The 14,035-nt window shown below is 39.9% G+C and overlaps 1 protein-coding gene across 1 annotated transcript in view; it reads left to right on the top strand.

The window, feature by feature from the left end:
* The window catches only part of LOC108900257 (retinoic acid receptor alpha-A), a 73,245-nt gene that overhangs the window by 8,345 nt on the left and 50,865 nt on the right, over positions 1–14,035 (top strand). Inside the window, exon 2 of the mRNA XM_018701227.2 lies at positions 7,592–7,740. Coding sequence (XP_018556743.1) covers positions 7,592–7,740 — 149 coding nt within the window. The remainder of the gene's footprint in view (positions 1–7,591; positions 7,741–14,035) is intronic.

Genomic DNA, 14,035 nt, shown 5'->3' with positions numbered 1-14,035 from the left:
ATGTGTGTGACAGTAAAGCTCATCAGTGGATCTACAATCAGATGCAGCAGTTTGTGCCAGATAAATGAACTCATTCTCTCTCATCGGGGTTAGGTTCAGAAGCCACATGACAAAAACTGCTGTGTGCCCTCACACCCTCACGCCCTCCTGTGCTATACAGGATTATTGACAACATTTAGGTGTGCTAACCTTCAGAAAATTACCTCCTACAGTGGTTAATAATAATCTGGCAATTTTGTTAATTGCTTTTAATCTATTAAAAGTACAAGTATAAGATAAGTTGTAATAAATCAAAATGATTCTTTAGTCAACATCATGAAACATAGTGAATGTTGCTAGTAATGGCACACGATTGACTTGATTTGTTAAAGTCACACCAAGACAGGATGAGATTATCATATCATGTCTTCATGATGTTGTAAGACAACATGAAGTCTCTCAGTGCATGTGCACTTTCATCAGCTGTGTGTGTTTTTTGAGCTCATCCCTCATACTAGCTGATATTTAACAAAATACAGTATCAATAGCTCAGCATATCAGTGCAGTCCATGTGTCAGTGCTCTCAGTCCCAGTGGACAGACCAATCAGAGGAGCTGTTTTCTTTAGACTTTCCCCTCATTCAGCCAGCAGCCTCCAGCAGGGAGTGTGTTCTTTCCTGTTTGACCCCTCTGGCAGGTTCAGCCAGAGGCTAAGGGTTCAGCAACCGTGGCAGCCACGCATTTTTCTCTGCCTGCATTTAACCCAGACTCACCATATGCACTTGTCTGTCACCAGCCTTTATTCCTCTAATGGAGCTTTCTGTGTATGTTAACATGCAGGGAAGTCGACTCAAAGTTTAATCATGCAGAAAATGGAAAAAGACTCCCCTGCACCTGATAGGGTCTGTACACCACCATACAGGTACCTTTTGACCACCCCCATGCACTCACACACACACACACACACACACACACACACTCTGATGGGTGTAATGCATCTATGTTTATGCATCCCATCTGTCTGCAGGTGGTCACACTGCCTCTCAGGTGCAGCCATGAGTTTCAAATAGGCAGCAGGGTTGAATTGTTGGCGCTGCCTCTCCTCAGTGTGGGACTACCCAACTATCACAAATGCTCCAGAGGCATATCAGTAGCAAAAGTATTTTTCCTCTAGATGTATGTTAAAGTGTACTACACAACCTGGGGAAGCTAATAGACAGTTTTTGTGCTCCAGTAGTCATACATCCTCATCATCACCTAATGTGAACACCTTGTTTCACTTATTGTATGCTTGATATGGGAGGTTCTGTGATATTGTGTTTTTTTTCTGTGGAAACAGGAGAAAGGGATGAATGGAGCTTGTGGGGAAAATGAGCCACTACTTTTATCCAAGCAGCCATACACACAGTGAGCTGCATGATCGTGAAATTAAATAATGACAGCAGTTGTAAATTGGTGCACACCGTTAAACGCAGCAATATAAATGAAATTCTAAGAGAAAATTTTAAGGGAAATAGTAGGCATGGGCCGCCATGAGATTCTGACTGTATGATAACCTTAAGCAGAAATATCACGGTTTCGCGGTATTACTAAAATGAGTTATTTTGCCTGAAATGCCTGGTAAGAAAAACAACTTTTCTCGAGGGAGTCCCTGAGGGAGTCCTACACTTTCTGTCTTTGACGAGTCATTTTAAGGTGGGAGGAAAACAGCTTATACTGTAGGAATGTTATGACGGAAAATATTAGTGGCTTGTCTTTTTCAGACCACAGTGTGCCGTGAAACCGGTAACTGGCCCATGCCTAGGAAATAGTGAGATTATGAAGAGAAATTATAACAATAGCAAAGAAATAAATCAATAAAGCACAAGTAAAACAAAGAAAAAATAAATCCTTCATTCGACTCTCTGAGCTAACCCATGCTTAGCAAACCAGCTGGATGTTGCTAGATGTACCTACACTACCACACATTACAATTGGCACTGGAACATCTTCCACTGAACCTCTCCTCAGACAGCCTAAGCTTAACCGGAACACAGACTGAACTTAAATGCTTCCCACACTTCTTCACTGTGGAGGTCCTTTGTGTTAAGACTTACAGTATATTGTTTTGGCAGTGATTGTACTGTGATGAAGTAGTAGGATATTTCTTCCTCTCATACAGCACTAGATTATTGAGTGACTTTTTGGTTTCTGCTGCATGTGTAAATTGTAACCTGATACAGCTAAGTGTATTTTGTATTTTTTGTTCACAATACACACTATTCCTCAGCGTACAACTCCCTCCAGATAGTAATTGAGCTTCACCCACTTGCTTCACCCTTGGAAGGCTAGCAGAAGTTCTAGGCCATGTTGAGACCACTGACTCTGCAGCCCCTTGAAACACTCCACTGAGAACTAAAAGTGACTTTAATGTCACATGCATGGATGCCATGCTTGACACAGGTGTGTCAAGGTGTGTCACACAGGTGTGTCAAGCATGGCATCCAAGTGAACGACAATTATGACATCAGTGGGTGGATTCCCACGTCAGCCTTGCATCCCAGTTCGCCAACTACTGACCCTTTTTTTTGCTATAATCCCCAACCTGTCATCCCCTTTCACCCTGGGAATGATTTTCCTTTTCAAAGCCTCAATATCCATCCATATCCCCTGTATTCATTGATGACTTCCCTCGCCCTATGAGGATGATAACTCTGGAGTCTGATCTTTCCTTAAAGGAGGAGCTATCGATGTCCTGCTACATAGCTGAAGCGAGACTTGAGGAGGAGAGACAAAGTGGTGTATGTACCTGTTTGACACCATGTTTGATGGTCACCTCAGACATACTAATAAAGCCGAACACGTGATTGATATTATATATGTATACGGCCTGTGAGCTCAATCTCACACTTTCAAGTTCTCACGCTGCCCAAACAGTTCTCACACCAAAACCAGATGAACCGTATTATGGATGGTTATCTACCGTGTTGATAGACAGGTGCTCAAGCTCACAGCCAGCGAGCACTAGCCAATCACAGCACAGTAGGGCGGGAGTTGCTGCATGTCTTGCAAAAACTTAACCCAGATGGTGCTCAAGCAAACCAGTCACACTCCCATCTAACCTGGCTGAAGAAAAGTGACTGTGGCAGATATTAATTATGGATAAATTAATTAACGAACTCAGGGCTTACAAACTAACATTATTTAATATTTGTATGAATAAATGCTCTGTAAGGTACAGAGTAAGTTTAAAATTGCTTAAGCTGTGGAAACAGCTAGCTAGCTTACATTAGCTATCTAACGTCAAGTGCACAGCAGAGAGAAGAAGGAAAGCAACGTGTTGTAGGTACTCCGTTTTTCTATGCAACTAGCTACTGTGAATTTTTTCAGGATAAACTGTTAATCAAGATGACAAGTTTATTGAGATACTTTGAGAAGGTAAAAGGGAAAGAAAGAGATGAGGGACTGGCATTAGCATCAGTTCAGAGGAAGACAGAGGCAGCAGGAATGAGAATGAGGGAAAATGGAGAAGATGAGACACAAGTGCAGTGTTCAGAGATGAGACTATCACAGGTAACTTGACTAGCTCACAATACCATAGTAGCCAAAATTGCTAGCCAGCTGTTTTAGCTTTTGCTATCAAAGATTGCTGTTTACCACACTTACATCCACATGTTGATTCCAAGTTTGTAATTTGTTATGATTTGTGTGTAATATGTTAAGTCAATGTCTACACTTCAATTAAATATCTATAACTCTTCCCCATATACCAGAGAGAGAAAGTGTGTGAATGGAACTTTATTGGGTCAGTGTTTGTCTAACATTGTGAAACTGTGTGCTATATCATTAAATCTAAGGTCCTGCTTCTTTCAAGTGTTAGCACCTGCATACTTGTTAAAACCATGATGGTGAATTGAGTTCAAATATGTGCCTGTGATTTAGTGTGCATACCTGTGATTTAGCCCATTGCAGCAAAATCCCACTCCAGCCAGGTACCCAAAGTTGGCAATCCTGCATTAAAAGTTTTGTTGTTATTATTGGCTTTGTGACTTGCTAGCTTGCTCGTGTTTACTAGCTAGCTAAGTTTTAGCTTTTTTTTAGCCAAAGTTAAGCATGCTATAAAATTAGCAACATCTAAATATCACATCACAAACATTGATTAGCTGAGGCAGATGTGGTCCCAGGGCTGTCATACAAAATCAGCTGATGGACACACTCTTACCATGCTGACAGAATTGACTTGAAATAGGCAGTTTCAACGTGTTATTCAACTATGCATGAAAAAACTGAAGGATAGGAAATGCTATGTAATAATTTGTAGACACTCACACGCTGTAATTTTGTTTCATGTTTTCCTTTTGTATCCTGCCAAAGCAGTTTAGACTGCTTGTTTACTTTCACTGCTTGCTTGAGAAAATTGTTCCCATCTCTTTTCAGTTCAAAAGTGACTTTGAGGTTTTGTTTAGAACAAAATCCCAAAAAAATCCACTGTAATAGGTAAGAGGTATTTTTTGTTCATTATGTCTAGACACTGGTAATAGCTGTGGCCAGAGGCATTATGCTTTTGGGTTGTCCATCCATCTGTCCATCCGTTCATCTGTCCCATTCTCATGAACATGATATCTCAGTAACACAAAAAATGCATTTTTGGCTTTGTAAACACAATATTCCTTCAGGGAATTTCTTTGGCACAAACAATTATGAATTGTTTGGAATTTGGTGATCAAAGGTCAAAGTCACTGTAACCACACAAGACATGTCTTTGGCCATAACTTAGAAGAGTTCACACACTAAATAACTTTAGCTGTACTAGTTGGCTGGTTGTATGCTGATATTTAATCGGTATGCTGAGCTTCACGTCTTACCCTGCCTTTCATTATGTATATGTCTGTGTGTAGGTATGTGGTAGATACAGGGCTGTTGCTTCTTGTACAGCTGAAGGCAGCCTTCTTGTCACAGCCAGTCTAGTTTATGTGCTTTTCCTGCAATGTTCAATAGCACCAAAAGGCGGTACCTTCTTTGTTTTTTGTTGTGTTAAGCTAGTTGTACGTACATACTGATATACTGTTCTGACAGAGATGCTCATCAGTAATGACCTGGTGATGGTTGTGTTGTCCATGTTCTGCTGCTCATGTGTGACTAGTGAACGTAGTGCTGTGAAGACCTGAGACCTGGCATAGTACAGTCAGTATTACGTACTGTAGGATAAAATATCATAAAACCCCTCATTCCTGTGTCTCTCTGAACTAATCCGCTATTCTGGAACTAATGCTAAGTAGACTAGCGTCCTGTTGCTAGTGGTCCACCCACACTACCACACATTACAATGTGCTGAGAACAACAACCATTCATTCTGACATTCACACCTACTGGGGGATTTAGAGTAAATAATGAATTTAACCTGGACTATGGGAAAGAACTGGAGCACCTGCATGGGGAGAATAAACCCAAACCCAAAACCTTTTACTTGTTTTTCTTTAGTGACAGCAGCCCTTAAATTTGTGTGCACTGGTTGGAATTTTTGGTATGAGCTGATGACTGCAATATCTGTGTGGGTCACTTCTGTATCATTCCTATTACAGCAGCCTAACAGGGTGTTTTGTGTACACTACTGTGTAAGTTTGGTCCAGCTGAAGGGCCACCATCTGTGTGACCTCAGCACTTTGTCACACTGTGTTTAAAACCATGGAATAAAATATATCTAAGGTTAAAAGATGTTGCTGTGAGTTTTTGACAGTAGGACAATGTGCCACATATGACCACATCAGGATCCATGAGAGAAAAACAGCTAGCTAGCTAAATACCCCTGCTCTCTGTGATCAGACCTGACACAAGGCGTGCAAGAGCTCCTGACAACTTGACAGGTGTTGAACTAACTTGAAGGAGAAGTAAGGTTAAGGAGAATCATCGTTTACATTAGTAAGCTAGGTTAGTATCCACTTTCTGAGTAGCATACAAAGCTCAACAGCACACTGGTCCTCTGACGGACTGATGGTTAACACTATGTGTATAATATACTGCATCAAAAATACACACAATAGGTCTCATTTATGTTTTTTACACAAGAGGTGAGAATTTCAATTTCAGTTTTATTTTAAAAGCCTTCTGTAGTGTGTTAACTGAAAGGCAGGAGATTGTAAGAGTGTGTGCTTAATGTGCTTAGATTCAATTATAACATTTAGCACTGTATTACCCATAGGCCTAAAGTTACATTTGTACATACATGCACAAAATGCAGTGTCTGTTTCCTCCCTTCCTAACCTCTCAGATGCGTCAAACCCCTGGCTCATTTCAACAGAGGAAAAACATGTGGTCCAACAAGATGACCTGACTTCAGTGAAAACAAATATCTGTCTCTCTGTCCCCATCAATGAAGCCAAGTATGAAGAAATAACATGGCTGACTTCCTCTGAAGTTATTTACTCTAAGATAAATGCCACTTGGAATTCAGACTAGCAAACTTTTCTAAATCCTAACACAGCACGTAACACTGTCAGTGTTTCATAACAAGTCACAGTGACTTCTCCTTGTTGCCCAGACTTCTCCTCAAACTCAGATAAAAGCGAGGATCGGTAGATTTATAAATCACTTCATATTAATTAACCTTGCTGGTCATCTTACTTTCTCATCCCTTATTACAGAAATAACATCTATCCTCATGTACAGTCCTGTATGTGCCGTAGACTTCCCTCACTGAAGATGCTGAATGCAAAGCTGCAAATTTGCCTTGCGCAAAAAGTCACACAGGGAGAATATATCAGAAGATTAGATTAAACCACCAGGGAATTTCATGAAATGACGAGGGTCCAGTAATTATAAGAGCTTGTCCCTTACCATCAGTAATTGAGTTTACTCTGATGAAGTACGGAAGAATGTAATCTAATCAGCAGAGATGCTGGAGAGACTGTCCTCCATTTTCTATGCAGATAGGTTTGTGTTCATGAGGGCAGCGCCTGGGTCTCAGCATAGATTCAAAGTCTGGTATGTTTTCACTCCCAGGTGCTAAGTGTGCTATGACTGCTAGCCTCTATATTGATGTATGGTTGGTACTTTTGTATTGAATATTACAAATTACAAGCTCATCTCCCATAACACTGCTCCCGCATTTTTGAGTGAGATTAGTTGTAACCAAAGAAGATAAGAAAATTGTAGAAAGTATTTTTCACTGCTGGCCTTTCACTTCCTCCATGTGTCTTTGCCAGAAAGCTTTTTTTTTTTTTTTTTTTTGTCGTGACTTGAGATTTGAAATTTACACTGCTATTTTCCAAGAAATAATCCCTTCTCCATAAACAGGAAAACAACACTTACACTGTTCCAGTTAAACTCATAATATACATTATACTTGTTTTTTTTTCATATTAATCAGACTAGATTAATCATGAGTAGTGCTAGAAAACTGATTTCGATGCACAACTCAGAGTTCCCCTCTGACATTTAGAGTGAGAAAATACCATCCAGGAATTTATGTGTGATCGTATCCAGGCCTTTGGAAATAATTCTCTGTGGTGAGCACTTTTGAATAGTGTCTTGTTTACTGATTTTACATGTAAATGTCTTATTAGTTTCAGATGTCTCAATGAGTCATTTAAAAATAAGCCTCTTTATCTTCCTCCTCTTGTTTGTATTTCCTGCAGCCATTGAAACACAGAGCACCAGTTCTGAGGAGCTCGTCCCCAGCCCGCCGTCCCCGCCACCCCCTCCCAGAGTCTACAAGCCCTGCTTCGTCTGCCAGGACAAGTCCTCTGGATACCACTATGGTGTCAGTGCTTGTGAGGGATGCAAGGTAGTATTCTTCTTCCTCATCAGATTAAATAACATGTTTTGTCTTCTGTCTGTGACACTGAGACAAAGGGCATTTTCACTCTGAGTTCATCCAGAGTGGTTATTATTGAATGCTGAAGTGGTTTTCATACAACTGAGAATTAGCAGCTGAGTGAAACTGAGAGCTTTGGTTTCTACAAGGTGAACCAGGAACCCAGACCTTCTTGGTGTGAAGCGACAGTTTACCACCGCACCACCATCCCAGTGAACAGAATAATACAGAGTAATGTTATCAAATTTTTGAGCTACCATTAATAATGCACCACAAACTAAATTCCATTCACCCCTGTTATGATGGGGTAGCCACAGTAGGCCTGTACAAACAAAACCAAAACCTGTGAGACTGAAAGCCAATAGTGAGTGAGTAAATGAGAAAATATGTTTTTTGTATTTTTGGTGAATTGCTCCTTTAAGATATGACAGCGTCTCTGCTCAGTCTCACTCTGAGATTCCCAAATGCTCTACTTTTAGAAATTTCTTCTGACATCTGCCCTGCCAGCATTTATTCTGTCTCCTGTCTTTCGTCTTCCACTTACAGCAGCTGTTGCTTGGCAACCACTCACGCCTGCATGCACATACTGTGTATGTAAATAATATTTAATAGGCTAGTCAGTGAATACGCTGCTAAGTATAGATTTTAAAGTATTACTGAAATGTTCTGTTTGGAGCATTTTGTATGTAAAACAGATGAGCTGAGCGCTAAACGGTAAATACTGACATTAGCCTACTTTGTTAGTGGGAACAATATTGGATACATCAAGTTTTCTGTGAGAATACCTTGCGGACGGCCTGTAAAATTCCTTCATAGCCGATGCAGTTTTCTCCCATGTAGCCAGACTGTGGTGTGATGTCCTCTCTCCTCCCCACCTCTGTAATTGAAGCAGTGGTATGCCAGGAATCCTTTGGAGTTTTTGGCCCAGAGGGAGGTGGTGATCAGTTCACTCACTAGGCTCTGGGTCAGACTAAGTTCTCTGTGGACTCCCATGCCGTTTATGTGCTAATATAAACCTCAACGTAAAGTCCTGTCATGAACTCTGACCTCCCTGCTTTGGTGTGCGAGTAAGGGAGGCCCACTATAAAAAAACAAAACAAAACAAAAAAAAAACAATGGGACTTGTTTGTATTGTTCATAAAAATAGACAGTGCAGTATGTACTGAATGTACTACAAAAACTCAGTGTTGACTTATATAGATAAGTGAAAAATCATTATCATATTGCTGGATCACATGACTGTGGGTCTGAGCACACTGAGTGCAGATTGTGCCTCCCTACTGACAGGTGGTGAAGTGAACTGTCAAAGTACCTCTGAGAATATTAACAATACAAGTTTTAGTCCATCTCTCCACTCACTCAAAATGACACAGATAAGAAAATATTTAAAATCTGACTCAAGAGAATAATGAATAACTCAGTAATCCGTAACCTATAAGATCTCAGTTTACAATTATGTACATCTAAGAAAAACTACAACTATAAACTTCACAATTTAGAAGAAGGAATCAGAGAATGTTTGCATTTTCAAATGATAAATGATTTGATTTGAATACTCATTTAAAATAAAATTCATTCCAGCACAAGATCAAACCTACAAAGCACCAACAGAAAACAGCTTTAGTAGGTGTTGGTTGTGCTATTATCAGAGTTTGATTCTAGCGTGAGTAGCAGTGATACCCAGTAGCAGATTTGCTGTGTGGACAGAGCTTATTTGAATTGTTAAAAAATGGTGCAGGCATATGGGCCTCCAGAAGTGCATGCATATGCAACAGATGACAGTTTCATCTGTGCTGACCCAAAGTCAAGAAATTCTCCAAAGTCAAGGCACCCTTCACATTCAGTCACCCCTACACTTCCTGCCCGTTTGACATGTTTCACAGCGTCCTTCTGAAAACACCAGATGAAAACTCAACAAAATGTCACAGGTACCATGGGGCCACTTCAAAGATACCAGAAGGAATCTGATTAAGTTCCTGTAACTTTACCTGATTCATCTGTTCTGTTTGCTGTAACTGACACTCTCCTCTTTTCACTCCTGTGACAAACACATGAAGAAAAGACTGAATAAAAGTAGTATTCTAGACTCTGTCTTGTTACATCTGCTTTCAAATACAAGGAACTGCTGGCTATCAGATTTCTGTCTACCTGTAAAACCTTGCCTTTTGGCATCAGTTCCTGTAGTTTATGTTTCTCTGCTAAGCCCACCACAATTCACACAGAAGAGGAAACCTAAAGGTTTGGTTGAGCCAGATTACCAAAACCATAAAATTCTACATTTTCCAATTTAGCTTTTTCCAGCAACTGTATCCCTGTCTACACACGTTCAACAGATTTCACAGGGACTATTTCTTCACCTGAAAGTTGTTCTGATGAAAATACAGCAAAGTTTGTTGAAACATATAAAACCCCTTTTGAACGTGCATGTTATATAAATGTGCTGGCAATTTTACAAGTTGCTCTCATTTCTGAATACATGATTGTGACTGTTTCGTAAAAACATTTGTGTAATTCTTCCAGCATGCCATAAGTCTGAAGCCAATGCAGTCACATGAACATAAAGGCTGCAACAGCAACGTAACAACACAACATAAAAAACCTCACTTAATATTTTTTTATTAATGATGGATCAAAATGTGTAATGTGAAAGGATATAGTGGTAATGACAAAAGAAGTTTCCCTCAGCTCCACAGAGCTTTTTAGCATCATTTTTGTTTAGTGGCCCAATTTTGTGCTCACTCTTATCATCCCCTGTTTCCAGCAACAACTGACAGTTTTGTTCTGATATGAATCTCTAACATACTCTCCGAAAACTACCAGCACCAAACAGCAGACAGAGACAGTTAACAACTAGCTGGGGAACATAGTGGAACATTTAGCAGCTAAAGAGACGGGAGCTGGGCGAGCCCAAAACTAGCTAAAAGGAGAGCGGATATTAATCTTACATTTATCAGGTGGACACAAACATTGCTGCAAATGCATGCTAATGTTGCTCTTTGCTAACTTCAGGAAATGGTAGTCTTGTCCCACTCCTCCAAGGGGCCCAAAAAAATCCCAGAATATTAAAAAAACAGGGAAGGCAGCTTTATTGATCTTGTTCTTGGTCCATTAAATAAATCAAATAATACTGTTAATACTGTAGGTTATGAAGTTTTTACTTTATTTTTTACTTAAAATTGGAAATAAAGGACTCGGTGTAATGATCATATCAGTGTATGTTACACCGATCAGTTTTAATACTGTAATACCCATGAGCGTCAGCAAATTCAAAACACTTGGTCATCGCAGTTGGAAACAAAACATGGCGCCATAGCAGCTCAGCTCTGTCTGTGATATTAAAAGTGAACTACTTTAAGCTGTAGATTGTGGTATCAGTTTTCTCAAAAGTAAAATGTTCAACTTTTGCCTGCAGTTAGCTGTGCAGATGACAGACATTTTAAGCTTGGTGGTTGAATGTTTCTTGACAAAATGAACCATAGACACTGTAATTAACTTCTGCCGTGAGGCTTTTATGTACACTGGTTTGTACCTTTGACTTCTTATCAAACAACCAGATATCATCTAATGCAGTTATTAATCTTTTGTACTGATGATTTAAGTGGGAGAGTTTCATGGTAATCCAGGCTGTAGAGGAACAGTGGGTCATGTAACATTATATATGAGGAAAATGAATGGGACTTTTGCTTCTGGAACCAAAAAATACAGTGGCCTCAGAAATTCAGACCCCTTTACATTTTTCATATCTTAATGTCTTGTAGATTTATTTTTAATTTTTCATCATCACTCTACTCTCATTCACTAAATGAAAGATTTTTGCCATTTGAAAATATCTAAAACAATTAAATATTGAAGGATTCCAACCCTGTTGTGGCACATCCTTTTTGCTTTAATTAACCTTCATTTGTCTAGAACTTGATTGGAGTCCACCCGTGGCAAACTGAATCAATTGGACATTGTTTATAAAGGCACACGCCTCTGTATATAAGGTCCCTCAAATCACACTCATGTCAGAACAAAAATCAGGCCATAAAGTCAAAGTCTTTAGACCTCTGGGATAAAAATTGTGGTTAGGCACAGGGCAAGGGTACAAAATCATTTCTAAAACTTTGAGTGTTTCCGGCATTGTAATTTTTGGTTATCCATCCATCCATCTGTCCCATTCTTCTAAATGTGATATCTCAGCAATGCTTGAAAAAACATTCACTTGGACTCAGGGATGAACTGATTAGATTTTGGTGGTCAAAGGCTGTAGTCACAGTGACCTCACATTCTTGTAAGCAAGATATAAGGAATGTCCTAAAATCTGGCATAGACATTCATTTGGACTCAAGGATGAACTCACTAAACACATTCTTGCCCAGAACTTAAGAATTTGTACATTAATTGATGGCAACTGTACTGGTTAGCAGTGGCATAAAATGGCCAGGTGGTAATTCTAGTTGTGAAATGGAAAAAGTTTGGAACCAGTGAGTAACCAGGCCTTCTGACCTTGTCTGAAGGGTGACCAAGAATGCACTCTAACAGTGCTTCAGAAATCTTGCACAGAGGTGAGACAACCTGCCAGAAGGGGGATGGAGTTTGCCAAATGGCAATCATTTTCTCAGGAGTTTGAGAGCATGAGAAAAAAAGATTCTCTGGTGTGAAAAAAAATTGAACCCTTTGGGTAAAACACTATGTGTGGAACACACAATATCACCTGGCTAATAACATCCCTATGGTGAAGCCCTATGAGACCTGACAGTGACAGTTGATGCTTAACTTCCCATTTGACAGAGCTTGAGAGGATCTGCCAGGAAGAATGGGATAAACTACCCAAAATTCAGGTGTGTAAAACTTCTACAGACTTTCCAAAGATAACTTGCTGTAATTACTGTCAAATGGGCATCAAAGTACAAAGTACTGAATTAAGGGTCTGAATATTTTTGTAAATGAGAGATTTCAGTTCTTGATTTTGAAACACATTATTTAGTCTAGATTGTCGAGCAAAAATACATTATTCATTACAATTACAACACAAGTGCAAAATATGAAGGTAACTAAATACTTTCTGAAGCCACTGTGGCTCTTCCACCCAGTAACTCTTTTCAGTCTTACCAGCACTCACTCCCTACATTTTTAACTTTTATGCAACAACATGGATGACCTTCACCAGTAAAGATACAGAAATTAGTCCCAGTCCAACTTCTTGTAATTTCACGCTTGTGGACCATCTGACATTATAAAATACACATCAGACTTCTCTTACTACATTTACTCATTTGGCAGATACTTTTATCCAAAGTGACTTATAAGTGAGGGACAACACCAAAGCTTCAGTGCAGAGACCTTGTACTAAGTACTAAATCTGTTGAATAAGTGCAAGGAGATCAGGTAAAGAAGTTCACTGAAAGTGCACAGTAAGTACTAGTTAGATGTGTTAGGAGGTGTTAGGAGAGGAGGTGCTCTCAGAGATGATTCTCAAGGAGATTCTTGAAGATAGAGAGGAACGTCCCTGCTCTGTTAGCATTTGGGAGCTCGTCACCTTGTTTGCAGGGATGGCAATGCCAGATAGTATTCCTTTGAGGAACGCAGTAGCCGAGAAGAAGCATAAGCCTGTATGACTGTGTCTGAGTAAATGGGTGCAGACCCCAAAATTACTCTCTAGACAAGTATTAGTGACTTGAATTTGATTCAGGCAGCCATTGGTAGCCAGTGACAGTCAATGAGCAGCAGAGAAACACCCCATTCTTGGATGATCATGCATTCTGAACTATCTGTAAGGGTTTTGCTGTGGGTGAAGGGAATGGAGGTGAAAGTGACAAAGCAATCACTTTTACAGATAGATGAAGCTGGAAATGTTACATATTCCATTCCTGGAAAAATGCCTTGTGTAGTATGCAATGTTCTAGTGCTATAGCCCTTCATCTGTACTGTATTTAGGTGGAAACAGAAATCTTACAGACAAATATCCCAAATCCTGGACAAATACTAGATACAAGAAAGGTAATTTGGTGATTTAGCATAGTTTTTCAGACTAGATGCAGAACAGTTTAGAAAATTACATCTTAATGTTGTTTTGCATAAGCCCTGAAATGTCCAGAAAGAAAGACGGCTTGAATCTGTACGCGTGTCGTCAGTGCTGACAGGCCTTTGGGGATGAAGACAAAACTTTGAGCCGTGAACACTCCTCCCCCGCTCTCTGTTCTGTGTTGGATCTTGAGACGTTGACACAGTGGGATTAGTTTGATGGAACTGGTTTGACAAGCGGGAGACCATAACCTCTGTG

Source organism: Lates calcarifer, linkage group LG3 (assembly GCF_001640805.2).
Source record: "Lates calcarifer isolate ASB-BC8 linkage group LG3, TLL_Latcal_v3, whole genome shotgun sequence".
In the NCBI taxonomy this organism is placed as follows: domain Eukaryota; kingdom Metazoa; phylum Chordata; class Actinopteri; family Centropomidae; genus Lates; species Lates calcarifer.
Note: the sequence above shows the minus strand (reverse complement) of the source record. Positions and strands in the feature narration are given on the sequence as shown.